This window comes from Desmodus rotundus, chromosome 8 (assembly GCF_022682495.2).
Source record: "Desmodus rotundus isolate HL8 chromosome 8, HLdesRot8A.1, whole genome shotgun sequence".
Lineage (NCBI taxonomy): Eukaryota > Metazoa > Chordata > Mammalia > Chiroptera > Phyllostomidae > Desmodus > Desmodus rotundus.
In genome coordinates, this window is record NC_071394.1 from 65299789 (window position 1) to 65318405 (window position 18617).

Sequence of the window (18617 nt, forward strand, 5' to 3'; positions counted from 1 at the left end):
CAGTTGACCCTGACCACTGTTCATGTAATGAGGGCCCCCTTCCAGTTCTATCAGTGTGGTAGATCACAGCTGTATCTGGGGCAGCTGAGAATCACATGAGCCCACATGCATTAGGGAGAAGAACAGAGTAGGAAATAGTAAAGAAATCTTTCAGGTAACTTTGCTTCCAAGGTTTGACAAGGTTTTAGCAAAGGATAGGATGTTAAGGTTTTTTGTTACTTTAGTAAATGTGAGGCCCTGTGGTATTTTTCCACTGCATTGGCAGGAATGACATTATGAGTTGACGGGGAGTGATCCAAGAGATTTCTTACAACAAACAAGTGGGCTTTTAAAAATATCTTGATTATTATGTTTATTAAAGCTCTCAACACGTTAGATTCATCATTAGTTTCTTAAAACGTAAAATGAGTATATTTCAGTTTTGGCCGTTTTATTCTAATCTGAACATTGCTCTAATTATCTTGAAGTAAAATCCAATTCATGACGTGTAGGGCAGGGGCCTTAAACTTAAGTGCATGATTGGCTTCCACATGTTTGTATCAATTCTATTCATTTCATAAACTTAAAAATTTTTGTCAGAGAGCTCTTTGTTTCTCTTGCTCAGGAGGAAAGCCTGCATTTTAACCATTGCTATTTGCTTTTAGATTACAGTGGAATGCACATTCCTTGACTATATTATGGGAGGATGTCAGCTGAATTTTACTGTAAGTAACTCACTGAATTTTTCAAAGTCACTTTTGCAGGAAGAACACTTCCATTTTGCAGTGCACTTTCTCTTCCTGCAAGACTGACTTTGTGCTGAAATTTACACTCTATGTGTAGTCTCTCTTAGACAGGTGGTCTGTGTACATCCTGAAGCTTTCATCTGTTAGTAAGATCTGTTCCTTCTTTCTAACAGTAAGCAGATTATGTACAAAAAAGTGATTATCCTGTGGTAAGTTTAATAATAAAAACAGACATAACAAAAACAAGCCCTGCATCTAAAGTCATGGGGGTAATAATTAATGATCTAATGCATCTAGCAAATGGGAATGGCAGGCTGTTTCATGCTGAGGCTCAAATTATTTGACCAGATATACCTGTGGTCTCAGGTGTTTGTGAGGAAACAGAGGCAGCCCTCAGAATGAGTGTTTGTGTCTCGTCTCCTGATGCCCTCTTGGACATCAGTGTAGGTGTCCTACCTTCAGTAGTAAGGGTTGCAATTGTTACTTGCAGGTGGGGGTAGACTTCACTGGCTCCAATGGTGACCCAAGGTCTCCTGACTCCCTTCATTACATCAGCCCCAGCGGTGTGAATGAGTACTTGACCGCTATCTGGTCTGTGGGACTGGTCATTCAAGATTATGATGCGTGAGTATGACTTGTTTTCCTCACTCCTGGAAGGAGCAATTTCTGTTTCCTCTGATCGATAAGAGTTGGGGGGATAGACTACTGGGGGAGTGACTTTTTCCTACCTTGTCTTTATCTTTGTGACTATCCTAGATTTTTTTAAAAGATATTATTTATTTATTTTTAGAGAGGGGAATGGAGGGAGAAAGAGAGAGAGAAACATCAATGTGTGGTTGGCTCTCACACACCCCCTGCTGGGTACCGGGCCGGAAACCCAGGCATGTGCCCTGACTGGGAATTGAACCGGCAATGCTTTGGTTTGCAGGCCGGCACTCAGTCCACAGAGACACACCAGATAGGGCCCAGTCCTAGTTTTCACTTTTAACTTCTAATTGTGGTCTGTGATCATTTACAATATGTCAGGTACACTGTGTTTATTTAACACCTGACTGCAATCAGCAGGCTGTTTTTTCTTTGACCTAGTTTCCTTGGGGTTTACTCATTAGGGAAAATCCAGATGAAACATTCTGTAAACAGTCATACAAGCATCTGGCTGCTCACACAGCCCAGCCTGGCTCTCTCCCAAGAATCCTGCAGCAGACCCTGCACCCGGGACGGGGCTTCAGCTGCCTTGGTCCCCGCACAGGTCCCAGGGACCTTATTGTCCTTAAGCACTCTTCTTACCGTCAGATCTTTCAGTGTCCTCTATCTTTGGTCTCCGATCTTCATACATGCTGGGATACCGTTGGCTGTTCGCTCTGTTCCTCAGATCACCTAGGTATTTCACTGGTGCCGAGGGGAAGTGGACTCCGCTCCCACCTATCTCACCGCCATCTCACATTTTGTAAACAGTCATAGACACTATTTCCTAACACATCCATTTCCTTGGCAGCCATAGTAAAATTATCTTTTTCTTTTTTTTTTCATTTGAGACCTCTTTTACTTTTAATATAAGCATTTAATGCTGTAAATTTTTCTCTAAGCACTGTTTTAATGCATCCCAAACATTTTGGTATGCAGTGTCTTCATTTTTTTAAAAAAATTTTTTTTAATTTTTATTGTTATTCAATTACAGTTGTATGCCTTTTCTCCCCATCCCTCCACCCCACCCCAGGTGAACCCACCTCCACCCTCCCCCTTGGTTTTGTCCATGTGTCCTTTATAGTAGTTCCTGTAATCCCCTCTTCCCACTCTCCCCACCCCCCCCCCCCCGGCTATTGTTACATTGTTCTTAACTTCAATGTCTCTGGTTATATTTTATTTGCTTTTATCTTCTATTCATTATGTTCCAGTTAAAGGTGACATCATATGGTATTTGTCCCTCACCTCCTGGCTTATTTCACTTAGCATAATGCTCTCCAGTTTCATCCATGCTGTTTGTTGCAAAGGGTATAAGCTCCTTCTTTCTCTCTGCTGAGTAGAATTCCATTGTGTAAATATACCATAGTTTTTGGATCCACTCATTTGCTGATGGGCACTTCGGTTGCTTCCAGTACTTGGCTATTGTAAATTGTGCTGCTATGAACATTGGGGTACACAGGTTCTTTTGGATTGGTGTTTCAGTGTTCTTAGGGTATAATCCCAGCAGCGGAATTACTGGGTCAAAGGGCAGTTCCATTTTTACTTTTGTGAGGAAATTCCATACTGTTTTCCACAGTGGCCTCACCAGTCTGCATTCCCACCAACAGTGCACTAGGTTTCCCTTTTCTCCGCATCCTCTCCAACATTTGTTTGTGGATTTCTTTATGTTGGCCACTCTGACTGGTGTGAGATGGTACCTCATTGTGGTTTTAATTTGATTGTGTCTTATGGCTAGTGTTGCTGAGCATCTTTTCATATGTCTCTGGGCCCTCTGTATGTCTTCCTTGGAGAAGTGTCTGTTCAAGTCCTTTGCCCATTTTTTAATTGGGTTGTTTGTCTTCCTGGAGTGGAGTCGTGTGAGTTCTTTATATATTTTGGAGATCAGGCCCTTGTCTGAGGTATCATTGGCAAATGTGTTTTACCATACTGTTGGTTCTCTTTGTAATTTGGTGCTGTTTTCTTTAGCCTTGCAGAAGCTTTTTATTTTGAAGAGGTCCCATTTGTTTATTCTTTCCTTTATGTCCTTTGCTTTAGGGGACATGTCTGTGAGGATGTTGCTGCGTGGAATGTCTGAGATTTTCCTGCCAATGTTTTCCTCAAGGACTTTTATGGTGTTACGACTTATATTTAAGTCTTTTATCCATCTTGAGTTTATTTTCGTGTATGGCGTAAGTTGGTGATCGAGTTTCATTTTTTTGCACGTAGCTGTCCAGATCTCCCAACACCATTTGTTGAAGAGGCTGTTTTTGCTCCATTTTATGCTCCTGCCTCCTTTGTCAAATATTAATTGACCGTAAAGACTTGGGTTTATTACTGGGCTCTCTGTTCTGTTCCATTGGTCTATCTATGTGCCTGTTTTGATGCCAGTACCAGGCTGTTTTGATTACAGTGGCCTTGTAATACAGTTTGATATAAGGTATTGTGATCCCTCCTGCTTTGTTCTTCTTTCTCAAAATTGCTGCAGCTATTCGGGGTCGTTTATGGTTCCATATGAATTTCTGAAATGTTTGTTCTATATCTGTGAAATATGTCATGGGTACTGTAATAGGGATTGCATTGAATCTATAAATTGCTTTGGGTAGTATGGCCATTTTGATGATGTTAATTCTTCCAATCCATGAACATGGTACATGCTTGCATTTGTTTCTATCTTCCTTAATTTCTTTCTTCAGTGTTGTGTAGTTTTCTGAGTACAGGTCTTTTACCTCCTTGGTTAGGTTTATTCCTAGGTACTTGATTTTTCTTGTTGCTATATCGAATGGGATTTTTTTCCTGATTTCTGTTTCTGCAGTTTCATTGCTGGTGTACAGGAATGCCTTTGATTTCTGGGTATTGACTCTGTATCCAGCTGTTTTGCCAAATTCATTTATTAGGTCGAGTAGTTTTTTGGTGGAGTCTATAGGGTTTTCCATTTACACTATCATGTCGTCTGCAAACAGTGACAGTTTCATTTCTTCCTTTCCAATTTGGATGCCTTTTATTGCTTTTTCTTGTCTGATTGCTGTGGCCAGGACTTCCAATACTATGTTGAATAGGAGTGGTGAGAGAGGGCATCCTTGTCTTGTTCCTGATCTTAGTGGGAAAGCTCTAAGTTTTTGTCCATTGAGTGTGATGTTGGCTGTAGGTCTCTCATATATGGCCTTTATTATGTTGAGGACTGCTCCCTTTATTCCCACTTTGCTGAGTGTTTTTATCAGAAATGGGTGCTGTATCTTATCGAACGCTTTTTCCGCATCTATTGAGATGATCATGTGATTTTTGTCTTTGCTGTTGTTGATGTCATATATTATGTTTATTGATTTGCGAATATTGTACCATCCTTGCATCCCTGGGATGAATCCCACTTGGTCATGGTGGATGATCTTTTTAATATATTGCTGGATGCGGTTTGCTAATATTTTGTTGAGAATTTTAGCGTCTATGTTCATCAGGGATATTGGCCTGAAGTTTTCTTTCTTTGTTGTGTCTTTATCTGGTTTTGGGATTAGAATGATGTTGGCTTCATAAAAAGAGTTTGGAGTCTTCCATCAGTTTGGATGTTTTTGAATAGTCTGTGAAGGATAGGGGTTAGCTCTTCCTTAAATGCTTTGTAGAATTCTCTTGTGAAACCATCTGGTCCAGGGCTTTTGTGTGATGGGAGTTTTTTGATGACTGCTTCAATTTCGTCTGCTGTTATTGGTCTGTTCAGGTTTTCTGCTTCTTCTTCATTCAGTTTTGGAAGATTATATTTTTCTAGAAATGTGTCCATTTCATCTAGGTTTTCAAATTTCTTAGCATACAGTTCTTCATAGTAATTTCTTACAATCCTTTGTATTTCTGTGGTATCAGTTGTAATCTCTCCTCTTTCATTTCTGATTGTGTTTATTTGGATCCTCTCTCTTTTCTTCTTGATGAGCCTACTTAAAGGCTTGTCGATTTTGTTTATCTTTTCAAAGAACCAGCTCCTGGATTTATTGATCCTTACAATTGTGCTTTTAGTCTCTATGTCATTTAACTCTACTCTGATCTTGGTTATTTCCTTCCTTCTGCTTGCTCTGGGCTGTCTTTGTTGTTGTTCCTCCAGTTCTTGTAGGCATAGGGTTAGGTTGTTTGTTTGAACTGTTTCTAACTTCTTAAGGTAGGCCTGTATTGCTATGAACTTCCCTCTCAGGACTGCCTTTGCTGTGTCCCATAGGTTTTGGGTTGTTGTGAGTTCGTTTTCATTTGTTTCCAAGAAGTTTTTGATTTCTTCCCTAATCTCGTTCTTGACCCATTCATTGTTTAATAGCATGCTATTCAGTCTCCATGATTTTGGGGGTTTTGGGTTTTTTCCTTTGGGGTTGGTTTCTAGTTTCAGACCCTTGTGGTCAGAGAAAATGCTTGATATGATTTCAATTTTCTTGAATTTGTTGAGGCTTGCTTTGTGTCCTATCATGTGGTCTATCTTTGAAAAAGTTCCATGGACACTTGAAAAGAATGTGTATTTTGCTTCTTTGGGATGAAAAGCTCTGTATATATCAGTTAAGTCCATTTCCTCTAGGGTATTGTTAAGTGACACAATATCCTTCTTCATATTTTGTTTGGAAGACCTGTCCATTTTTGATAGTGGGGTGTTGAAGTCCCCTACTATAATTGTGTTGCTATCAATATCTTTCTTGAAATCCTCCAAGATTTTCTTTATGTATTAGGGTGCTCCTATGTTGGGTGCATATATATTTACAATGTTCATGTCTTCTTGGTGGATTCTTCCTTTGAATGTTATGAAGTGACCTTCTGGGTCTCTCTTTATGGCCCTTCTTTGGAAGTCTATTTTGTCTGATATGAGTATTGCAACCCCTGCTTTTTTTTCCTGTCCGTTTGCTTGAAAAATTTGTTTCCAGCCCTTTACTTTCAGTCTGTGTAAGTCTTTTGTCCTGAGATGGGTCTCTTGTAGGCAGCATATGTGTGGGTCATGTTTTCTTATCCATTCAGCTATTCTATGTCTTTTGACTGGAGCATTTAATCCATTTACGTTTAAGGTTATTATCGATAGGTCGTTATTCATTGCCATTATTTCCTACCTGTGTTCCTCTGTCTTCTCTTTTCTTTCCTTTCCTTAAAGCAGTCCCTTTAGCATCTCTTGCAGAGCTGGTTTGGTGGAGCTGTATTCTTTTAGACTTCTTTTGTGTGGGAAACTCTTTATTTGGCCTTCTATCTTGATTGAGAGCCTTGCTGGGTAAAGTAGCCTTGGTTGCAGGCCTCTGGTTCTCATTACTTGGAATATTTTTTGCCATTCTCTTCTGGCTTGGAGCATTTCCATTGAGAAGTCAGTTGCTCACCTGATTGAGGCTCCTTTGTATTTTACTTCCTTTTTCTCCCTTGCTGCCTTTAAGATCCTCTCTTTGTCTTGGAAATTTGCCATTTTGATTATGATGTGTCTTACAGTGGGTGTCTTTGGGTTCCTCTTGCTTGGGACTCTCTGTGATACCTGCATTTGGGTGACTTTTTCTCTCCTCAGATTAGGGAAATTTTCCATCATTACTTTTTCAAACAGGTTTTCTATCCCTTGCTCTTCTTCTCCTGGTATTCCTATTATACAGATATTGTTACGTTTCATGTTGTCCTGCATTTCCCATATTGCCTCTTCATTCTTTCTGAGCCTCTGTTCCTTTTCTTGCTCTTTCTGGGTGTTTTTTTCTACTTTGTCCTCCAGCTCACTGATCCGATCCTCTGCTTCATCAAGTCTGCTTTTTATTCCTTCTACTGTGTTCTTCAATTCAGAAATTGTATTCTTCATTTCCTCTTGGCTCTTGTTGATAGTTTCTAATTCCTTTTTCATGTTGATATAGTTTGCAGTGAGTTCATTGTAGTTTCCGGTAGTTCTCTTTGAGCTCAGAGAGCTCGGTGAGCTTCCTGTTGACCATTGCTTTGAACTCAGTATCTGATAGTTGACTTGCCTCTTTTTCAGTTAGCATTCTTTCTGAGACTTCCCCCTTTCCTTTCATTTGCAGATTGTTTCTTTGTCTTCCCATTGGTTGTGAGGCTCTTCTTGTTGGCCTCTGCTTCTTAAATTGCTTTGTTCTGAATCCCTGGGTTTATGATATGAACTTCTATGGTAGAATGCCAATGGGATTCGGTGGTGCTGTCTCCTTAATCTCCTGTGCTCACTGGTCTTGATCTGACGTTTATGGGTTTAACACGGTCTAACTCTAGTCTTTTCAGCACTCCAGGTTTTGCTGTCTCACCTGTGGGAAAAAGAGAAAGGGGGGAAGAAAGAGAAAAAAAAATGGGATGGAGGGAAAAAGGAAATAGAAAAGGAGTAAAGGAAGGAAGGAGGGAAGAAGGAATAAAGAAAGATCGGAGGCAAGATAAGAAGGAATTTTAACAAAAATTAAAACATAGAAATAGATAAAAGAAGGCAGGAAGAAGACATAAAAATGGTAAAGGATGGGAGGAAGAAGGAATAAAAAAAAAAAAAAGAGAGAGAGGAAGAAGGAATTCAGGGGGAAAGGAGGAAAGGGGAAAAAAAAAATCTTCTGCTGGCTTTAAACTGGTCAGGTTAGTTCTACTGGTCGTCCTGTCTGTGCAATGGGAGGGGGTGGTTGGAAGGATTGGTTTCACTTTTCTCCCTTCCTGGTCCACACTCTTAGCTGTTGTTCAGCCTGCAATCTCCTCTAGCCTTGCAGCTGCCCTCTGCTGGGTGTTCTGCCTTTGTCCAAGAGAGCTAGTAGGCCCTGCAGGGCTCTATGGGCAAGTGTTTGGTAGGCGTTGTAGGTGTGGTCCCTGGCAGGCAATCAGGCCGTTGATCAGCCAATCCAGCTGCTTTGGCTTGGGAGGCGTGCACGCCCAGCCGGCTGATCCAGCCGCCCTGGGCTTGAGTCTCTGGGGTGGGCGGGGCGGGGCCACCCTGGGACTGAATCACGCAGCACAGGGGTCCGAGGTTTTGGGTCTGTGGGTGGAGCAGCTAACCCTTGCTCCAGATGCTCTCGGAGGCTTCAGGTGTGGCCGCCCCTCCGGGGTTTCATGTGTGTGCCCCCAGTTCGCTAATTGCTTGCGCGCAACTGGGCCTCAGGTGAGCGCCAGATCTGGCGCTCGCAGTCCAGGGGCGGAGGGGGGAGGGGCGCCAGGGGCTGCGACTGCTGCCGAGAGTTCTCTAACTAGCCCCTGAGTGCCTCTGTTTTTCTTTTTGAGAAATTCCTCCTATTCAAGCCCCCCTGGTCCAATCAAGCACCTGGCTGCTTACAGCTCAGCCTGGCCCTCTCCCAAGACTCCTGCAGCAGCCCCTGCGCCTGGGCTGGCGCTTCTGCCGCCCTAGTACCGCGTGGTCCCGGGTCCCAGGTCCCGGGGACCTTATTGTCCTTCAGCACTCTTCTTACCATCAGATCTTTCAATGTCCTCTATCTTTGGTCTCTGATCTTCATATATGCTGGAATACTGTTGGCTGTTCGCTCTGCTCCTCAGATCAGCTAGGTATTTCCCTGGCATTGAGGGGAAGTGGACTCCGCTCCCACCTATGTTGCCGCCATCTTCCAATGTTCCGTAAAATTATCTTAATGGTAACTTAGTGCATTGGTAATTTTTTGTTCTGGATCTGTTGGGGCCCAGTATAAAATTTCACTTGTTTTTACCGTTTACTTTATGTCAAAAGCCCTTACTTATTGAGTAGCTTTTCATTAATCTGTGATGACATTTAAAGAAGTGGCTTTTTCAGGCAAATGCAAACAAACCTGAAGCAAAGTTAGCAATCCTAGTACTAGCCTCATAGAATTTAAGGCACAACTCATAAAAACAGTAAAAAGTTACTTATAGAGCACTTTGCTATATAATACAAAATGAAAATATAACTATGGGCATGTTTAATAACAGTATCAAAGTACTTCCATTGAAAACAGAAGTATAATAAAAATTTCAAAGTCATACAGTCAAAATGGGGCTCATATAAAGAATAAAACATTCACAGGGTCAGTCTCTCAGACTGCCACCTGGAAGTTAACAAGAAAGGGATAACTAAAGAGAATTTACCATGTTGAAGTTTAAAAATTGTTAGGTGGTTATTAGATCAAAGAGAAGACCAAAGTGTGATATCAAGCTCTCTAGAAATGGAGGGTAATGAGAAGACTGTACATGGTGCTATCTTCATGCAGGAGAATTTCTGGTTTACCTGCTTTTATTTTTAAAGAATTGAATATAAATGGACTAGCTTTTTAATAAAATAAAATTAAAACACAGAAATAAAAGACATCATCATAATAGCAGATTCCATATACATGTCAGCTATTAAGTGTTGGGGATGATTTAAGCACTTTCTACATGATGATTACCTAATCATATCCTCACAAGAGAGGGCTGCTCTTGTCACCTGCACTTTGCAGAGAACACTGAGGTGTGGGTAGTCCCTTGTCCAGGTCCCTTGGCTGGTAATGGCAGAAGCAGCATTGAGCCTGACCAGCAACATGCTCTCCCAACTGCACTAACTTCCTCTGAACAGCAAGGAATGGCTTAGAGAGTTCTAAAAAAGCCACCACATTATTAAATAAAGGAAGATGTGATTTTTTGGAAGTTCAACAAAACCAAGGCAGATTTTTGCCAACACTGACCCCCATGAAAGAGAAAATATCATTAGAATATTAGTAATGAGAGAGTGATTATAGGCATAAATTCAAGAAAAAAACATTAAAAATTATATGCCGAAACTTTCTCTTAGTACATTAGAGAATCTGGATTAAAGGATAACTTTTTAAGAAAGCTTTAACTTAACCAAAGATGGCTCAAAGAGGCAGGAAACCACAGTGGAGCAGGAACTATGGATGGAAGGGGACAGCCACTCCTCACAGAGGCAGCAGACTAAGACAGTTTCAGACATCAACTCCAGCAGATCCGTCAGGAATGGACTCAAACCTGAGAGAGTGTAGTAAAAAATACAAGAAAGTAGTGAGAGTTCAGAAAGGTGGTCTGAGACAACATAAAATAAAAAATCAACAATTTCCCAATAACCAGCAATAACTGATTAAAGAAGTTATAGTGGGTTAAAGATTACAATTCAGAATGCAATAAAAATTGAGAATGAATTTAGTTAAAAGTCTAGGATGTTTACTGAGGGAAAACTACAAAATTGCACTAAGAGACAGAAGACTTGTTTAAATGGAAAGATATCCCACGATTCTAGACATACAGATGCCATAATGATATAAGATATAAAGTCTCCTTAAATTAATCAACTTTAATCAAAGTTGCATTGGAATCCTGACAAAATAATTCTTAAAATTTTCTAGAAGGAAAATGAATCAGAATAACCAAGAAATTTTTCAGGAAAAAAAAAAAAGAAACGGAATTTGTTCTACTAGGTAGTAAAACATTTTAAAGGCATATGAGTTACGATTATGGAACTAGCATATGTCCTGTGTAACAAAGCAAACAGTCTTGAAATAGACCCAAGTGTGTATTTGAACTTGGCATTTGATAGAGGTGTCATTTCAGGGGAAAAGGGCTGCAACAGCAGTCAAACTGGACAAGAACTCAATTTGGTTAGGATACTATTCCGTATAAATTACAGGCAAAACTGCTGAACTAGACATGTAAAAACAAAGTGGTTTTGACCAAATAGAGGTTTCCCTTTTGTGTTCATGGGTAGAGGTGAGTAGCTCATACTGACAGGGCAGCTCTACCTTCCTCAACCTGTAACATCCACCCTGGGGTCAGGCAGCTGTGGTGGGTCCTGGGTCCTCCAGCAGTGGAAGATGAGGGAGCTGGGGTGCGTGTGCATCCTTCCCAGGGGCCTGTTCAGATGACTTATGTTCCCGCTGTCCTGGCCGAGGAGCTTGGGTCAGCTGAGTGGGCTCTGGCTTGGGTGGCCTGTTACGAAGTGGAGAATGGAAATGGAAATGGGCAAGTATTGGTCTGCATCATATCTGGTTCCAGACTTTTCCAGATGGGCCATGTTTAACAGCAAAGACAACCCTGAACATTCCCACAGAAAAATAGATGTGGATTGCTCACAGTCTGGCAGTGAGGAAGCAGAAATCATGAAAAAAACTTTATTTGTTCATATTAATATTAATACTATGAAGGGGAAGATACTGTAAACAAAGAGACAGATTATAAACTGGGAAAAGATCTGACATGTTATGTAGGTTCAGTCCACAAGAAGAGCTGTTAGAATTTACATGGAGAAGGATGTCACTGGTAGGAAATGAGCTTGTTCATTGCCGAGGTTTATTTATGTGGCAGGATGCAGGGAGAAGTCCACACAGGGAATACTCGCACCATCCACAGGCCGCTATAGATCCAGGTCCATGCCCCTTATTCCTAAACTGCTGGGGCCAAATAGTCATACTGTTCGCTGCATAAATTTGAGAGTTTTGTATGTGGCATTTGTACCATGTTTATGTGGCCGGTGTATGAATAATCCTATTACGTGGCTGCAAATCATCCCACATGAGTTGAGCTCAGGTTTTACTGCCACATGAGTTTGCTGTAAACAAATGAAAAACCTATGGTTTTTAGGGCTTTGGGATTACATGTTTATTCAATGAAATAATAAGTAGAAAATAATGTTATAAAATATAGGAATATGAACCCCATTTTTATAAAGGTATGTAAAGAGATATTTTTCTCCCTCAAAGCACATAAAAATATTGAGAATGAGAATAGCCATGCATTAACGTTTTTTTCTCTGATTATTATGGGTAATCCTTGTTTTATCGTCTTTTAAAGATTTTAAACTTTTTAAAAAGAAGCTCCTATTGGTTTTAATATGAGTAAAGATAAAACTCTACTTTCAAAAAAAAAACAACCTTTACCTTTTTTAAAATTTTCTTTTTAGTGATAAGATGTTTCCAGCTTTTGGCTTTGGAGCCCAGATACCTCCTCAGTGGCAGGTAAGAGGAAATCCCAACTTAAAGATTTGTCTCCTACAGAAGCAAAACCAGCCTCATCAGCCCCTCTTTCCTCTTCAGGTTTCGCATGAATTTCCCATGAACTTTAATCCATCCAACCCCTACTGTAATGGTGAGTTAAAAAACCCACAAGGACATTGTAAACTGAGAACCTCACCGGTATTTGGTTTTTTCTTGTGATTTAAAGCTACTCAGATTCCCTCTCTAGGTTTCTTTTTTTTTTTTTTTTTAATTCTTATCGAAGGATATTATTCATTGATTTTAGAGAGTGAGGAAGGGGCTGGGGAGAGAGAGAGAGAGGGAGGGAGAGACAAGCATCTGTGTGAGAGAGAAATGTCAATCAGTTGTCTTCTGTACATGCCTCAACCAGGGATCAAACCTACAACCTAGGTATGTGCCTTGACTGGGGATTGAATCCACAACCTTTAGGTAAATGGGATGATGCTCCAGCCAACTGAGTCACCCAGCTAGTACTCTAGGTTTCTTTTGTGATGTATTTACCTTTCTGTCACATAAAGCAGAAGAATTGCACCCAGTTGGTGAAAGTGGTGACATCACTATTATGATGATAAAGATCTCAGGCTAAGTTCTTCTGCTTTAAGAGGTTTGTTTAATAGAACAACAGAATTCTCAATCTTGAGACTAGGTCAATAAATACAGTCATATTCCTTTCATGTATAAGTTGACCCTTCAGTGAAATGAGTAGTTCAGTATATGAGTCTTTTGAAGCTCCTCTCGGAGGAGCAGATACTCTGTGAGGAAAGTATCCAGCACCAAGTTGCTTGTGCTCAGTCTTCCATGAGTGGGTGGGTGGCTTGAGGAGCAAAGGGCTCGGCTCCAGGAACAGCTTCCCTCTGTGCAGGAAGTAAAGGCCAACGTTTGTGGTTCAGCTTTCCTAATACTTAAGATATCCAAGTGCTTTCCTCCTTTACCCCATTGAGCAATTAACCTAGAATGCCAACTCTCCCATAAAATTAAGTTTGGAGGAAGAAAAGAAGGTGGGGATAGAGGCTTAAAATTGTACACAATAAGCTGACTTTCTGCAATGGGTCCTTTTGACAATTACAAAATGTATGGAATTTGAACAAAAGAGCCTGTCCTCTCCTTCTGTTCACAAGGTACAATAGAAGCGTGTGAACATGGTGTTGGGAGACTTTGTATCAGGGTTTCTCCTTTTTCTGGAACACTTTTTCCACACAGATTAATTCAGTGCTCCTTTGATACACTTCAGTGGCTTGGTGGTGACCTTTTATATCCATAGCCATTTGAAACTGAGAATATTATTCTTTTCAAGAAATGTGTTTTCTGCTTAAGATGAAATCAGAAAGTCTTTGGAATCTGTAAGTTTTGTTTATTACCAACGAATATGGATAACTTATGTGATAATTTATTTTAGAAGTTCATTTACTCTGAGTAATATAAGCCCATCTTTAGGCTGCCATGAAGTGCAGCTTTTCTACTTCTGGTTTACAGTCAGGAAAAAATCCATTTGGTTTTAGACAAAAGAGATGCTGTGCAGAAAAAAGACAGCTTTATTTTAAAGCAAGGGGAAGTTGAATTTCTTTTCCAAATTAATCATGGAATTTATTTGCCCAGAAATAAATAACATGTCTTGCTTGTTCCTGTAATGCAAAGGAAAGATTTCGGCATAATTCAACCTTAGTGGAGGAACTGAAGGCACTTGATATCTGTGAAGAAATTTAATTAACAGTTTGTACACCTTCAGACCGAAGAGCAAACTAAGATGACAGAAGTGGAAGAAGCTATTATTGCTATGGTTATGGACTCAATTATCCACAGCATGGGTCACTGCAGTAGCATCCTGCTGCTCGTCTGTGTCAATATGATTTTTGTTATGAGCGGACTGACTGACCCTGGTTACAGCCTCATCTTTGCACGTAGAATCTCCTCTACATATCGATCTTATATTCTTAAGGGCTGTTCATGAGCTCATTTCTAAGTGCAAAGTGACTAAGGGTAGTTTATGGGAACTCTACAATTTTAAGGGGAGAGACTTGCTTCTCTGAAGCTTTTAAACCAAGTCCATGCTTCTCTTCTGTTACTCTGTGTTCTGTTTGCACATTTTTAAGCAAGAAACGTGTTTGGGTTTTATATCAACAGTCTTCTGAGGAAGATTACTTGATGATCTCAGCAAGTATTGGAGGGAATTTCTAGAGGTTCCAGTATCTTACCCGTGTCTGACTCTAATGTTGGGGCAGAATCAGTAGGTGCATGTGTGGCGCTAATATCAGCATCAGCAGCACTTTTACCAGGAATGTTATTCAGCTTTCACCAGGCTGTGTTGCTATAATAAATAGTCTCCAGATCTCAGTGACTTACTCAGCTTCACTTATCACTGGGCTGTAGGTCTGCTCTATTTCTTCTCTGTCTGGAACTTGGGCCAAAGGAGCAGCCACTCTCTGGGGTGCACTGCTCTGTGGCAGAGGGAAAGCAAACAGTGGGTCTTTTGAGACGTCGATGTCCCATTCACTAACATGCACAGCTCACAGCTGGTCCAGGTCCTGCCCAGACCCAGCACACAGCACCCTAGCAGGCCCTGAAGTGCCCAAAACCTGCAGTGGAGTGTGACACTGACCCAGAAGTGGGTATGTGGAGTTCTGCAGCTCGTCATGCCATGCTTGACCTCTAAGTCAGCAATTTTTAGCCTTTTTCATCTCATGGCACACATAAGCTAATTACTAAAATTCTGCAGCACACCAAAAAATATATTATGTTGCCTATCTGACAAAAAAGGTATAATTTTGATTCATTCACACTGGATGGCAATTGTTGTGTTGGCTGTTGTCATTTTTTTTTAAGATTTTATTTATTTATTTTTAGAGAGGTGATGGGAGGTAAAGAGGGAAACATCAATGTGTGGTTGCCTCTCAAGCGCCCCCTACTGGGGAACCTTGCCCACAACCCAGGCATGTGCCCTGAGTGGGAATCGAACCAGCGACCCTTTGGTTCATACCAGCACTCAATCCACTGAGCCAACCTGCCAGGGCAATATTTTTTTTATTTGACAATCTAAGGGAAAAGAGGTCAGTTGCCCCAGACTAAACAGTCAGGTATTTCATGTTTTAAAAATTCTTGCAGCACACTGCTTAGAAATTGCTGCCGTAAGTCATCGAGGAAACCCTGGACTGGAATTACCAGTAGGATTATAGCCAGCTGGCATTTTTGTGGGGCCTCTGGCCACATACATATACTTTTGTATCTAGTCAGTCACTTTTTTTTTCACCTCTTAAGTCAGTTTTATGATGCAGCAGCTCTTTCACAGCTCTTTTTACATAAGAGTTTCATTCCTAAAACGCATTAAAATCAAGCACTGTAACAATCCTAGTATAGATTAATGAATAATTTTGCTAAGATGAAAATTAATGCCTTCTCTTAGGAGAGGGGAGGGTTTATTGGATTTTGAGATGCAGCAAAGCTATGGATGTGTGTGATATACTGGGTGGGGTAGGGCATGAGTAGGTTTACAGTTGTTCGTACAGAAAATAATACAAGAAGTAATTAATAATACAAGAATAAACACTGTTTTGCATGCTCATGAGTGTAAGCCTACGTTTGCCCACTCCTGTATATAGCTTAGAGGAACTCCTTAATATAGAACTTCTAACTATTGAAAGCACTGTATGTTGATATGTACATATAATTAAATTAGGTGGTGAATAATGAACAGTTGTATTGCATGTGAAAATGTTTAATACTGCTTTTCTGGTCTAGGTATCCAAGGCATCGTGGAGACTTATCGGGCATGCCTTCCTCAGATAAAACTCTATGGACCCACAAATTTCTCCCCAATCATCAACCATGTGGCCAGGTTTGCTGCTGCAGCTACACAGCAGCAGACAGCTTCAGTAAGTGCTGTCACCAGAGCATGGAGTTGTGGGTCATAGTTGCTCCTAGTGCCACTTATCTGTTGTTTTGACTGTTGTGCTACAGAGGAAAAAAGCAAAGTGATGGTACAGTCAACCTCAGTTTTGGAGTAACACTTGTTGTATTAGTGATCATTACAAACAAGGCAAGAACAAGCAGCCCTTGCACCCATGAGTCTTTTCTCTGTCTCTTGAATTAATTTTTTAAGTTGGTTCTACCCCCCATACCCCCAAATAAAGGTAGACCTAACACATAATCTAATTACTTACAACTTGAATTGCTTTTGCAGAATTGCTCACTGTACTAAAAAGTTTTGTATCAGACAGCCCTTATCTGTAAGACCTTAGATGCTATATCTCTCTTAGCTTCAGTATTCTGATGAATCAGGTAGGGATGACTACTTCATACAGTTGTCCAAAGAGTGAAATAAGATAATTCGTATTAAGTACACAGGGTCTTGGCCATAGTGAACACTCAGCACATTTAACTATTGTTACAAATCTTACTCCCATTCCAGACTTGAATGAACCAAATGATGGAGTCACAACTTTACATAACATTTTACAATTCTCTGAAAAGATTGGTCAGACAGGACAGAAGTGAGAGTGTCCCCTACCGCCACCCCCAACCATATCCATTTTTTTAAGTGAATTTTGTATGATAAACAATTCTCTTGCTTTTCATCGGAATTATTACTTGCTCCCTTGCCTGGTAGTTTGACAGATCTAATGCTTTAGCTAAGTCAGTATGATTATTCCTGTGATTTTCCATGTCTTGCTCCCATGAATTTATGCTCACCCTATTTTGTGGTCTGTTACACTTTAATGAACCGGCAGCATTTCTGTCGGTAAATTCCCTTGTCATCAGAGATCTCAGAATATTGTTAGATGGTGTCCTAGGTGGAGACTGGCAAGGAAAACAAGCAAGAAGGACACTAATGACTCATTGAAGGGCTGATGTCAGCAGCCGTTGCCTTTATTGCGCGCGAGCTTGAGCTGCTCACTAGACTACTGTTCTCTTTGGCAGCAATATTTTGTGCTCCTAATCATCACGGATGGTGTGATCACAGACCTGGATGAGACCAGGCAAGCTATCGTCAATGCCGCCAAGCTGCCCATGTCCATCATCATAGTTGGGGTGGGCAGCGCTGACTTCAGTGCCATGGAATTTTTGGACGGTGACAGTGGGAGTCTGCGTTCCCCGTCAGGCGAGGCTGCTATCAGAGACATTGTCCAGTTTGTGCCTTTCAGACAGTTCCAGAGCGTGAGTACCATTCCTTCTACTTGCCAGTCTACAACCAGATGCTTGAGCAGGTGCTAGAGCAGGTGCGGGAATGTTCCATTTGAAGAGCCCTGATCAGAGAGGGTGGTTTCACTTCAAGTTGTACACTGCCTCTTACTGTCTGTGTGATAAACCATTAAACCAGTGTTGTTGTGAATATCTTAAAATATATTACATCTTTACCTCTCTGACAACAGAAAAACTCTGTACAAGTATGTGATGAATTTACCAAACTGGAAGTTGATTTGATGAAAATCTCTCAGGAGACTGTTTTACCCAGTTTACTCCAATGGTAACATCTTGTAAAACTGGTACATTGATATAAGCAAGTTCCCACTCCATAGGATCCCCCATGTTGCCCTCTCATAGCCACCCCTATGCCCTCCCCCCTTCATCCCTCCTTACCCCTGGCAACCACTAATTTGGTCTTCATTTATATGATTTTGTTATTTCAAGACTCTTATAGAAATGGAATCATACAGCATGTAACCTTTGGGACTGACTTTTTCACTCAGCCAAGCTGCTGCATTTATTCCTTTTCACTGCTGAGCAGTATTCCGTACTATGGGTGCACCAGTTTGTTTGAAGAATGTCTTCAGTTTCTAGTTTTGCCTATTGCACGCAAAGCTTCCATTAACATTGCATATGGGTTTTTTTTGTTTGTTCTAAATTTCTTTAAAGATTTTATTTATTTATTTTTAGAAAAAAGGTGAGAGAAAGAGAGGGACAAAAGCATCAATGTGTGGTTGTCTCTCATGCGCCCCCAGTTAGGGACTTGGCGCATAACCTAGGCATGTACCCTGGCTGGGAATCCAACTGGCAACCCTTTGGTTTGCAGGCTGGCGCTCAATCCACTGAGCCACACCAGCCAGGGCCCGCATACAGGTTTTGTGTGAACATTTCTCGGGGATAAATACCCAGAAGTGCAGTTGCTGGACCACATGATTGTTGCATGTTTAATTATTAAAGAAACTGTCAAACTTTTCCAGAGTGGCTGTGCCATTGTATATCCCCACCAGCTATGTAGAGGGCAAGATGTGGGCAGGGTATGAGATATTGGGGGTATTTGTGGTGATGAAACAATTATGTATCTTGATGGTGGTGATGGTTACACAGATCTGTCCAGATGATGGACACATAGAGCTGCGTGTGCACACATGCAAAAACACACATATGAGAGCATGCGACA

General features: G+C 40.9%; 1 protein-coding gene across 5 annotated transcripts in view; it reads left to right on the forward strand.

Moving 5' to 3' along the window:
- CPNE3 (copine 3) overlaps window positions 1–18617 on the forward strand; it is a 73613-nt gene that overhangs the window by 39717 nt on the left and 15279 nt on the right. For all 5 annotated transcript variants that reach the window (XM_045186102.3, XM_024578255.3, XM_053929538.1 and 2 more), the window contains 6 exons: window positions 645–704; window positions 1216–1349; window positions 12190–12244; window positions 12323–12374; window positions 15995–16128; window positions 17174–17410. In XM_045186102.3, the coding sequence (XP_045042037.1) occupies window positions 645–704; window positions 1216–1349; window positions 12190–12244; window positions 12323–12374; window positions 15995–16128; window positions 17174–17410 (672 nt within the window). The remainder of the gene's footprint in view (window positions 1–644; window positions 705–1215; window positions 1350–12189; window positions 12245–12322; window positions 12375–15994; window positions 16129–17173; window positions 17411–18617) is intronic.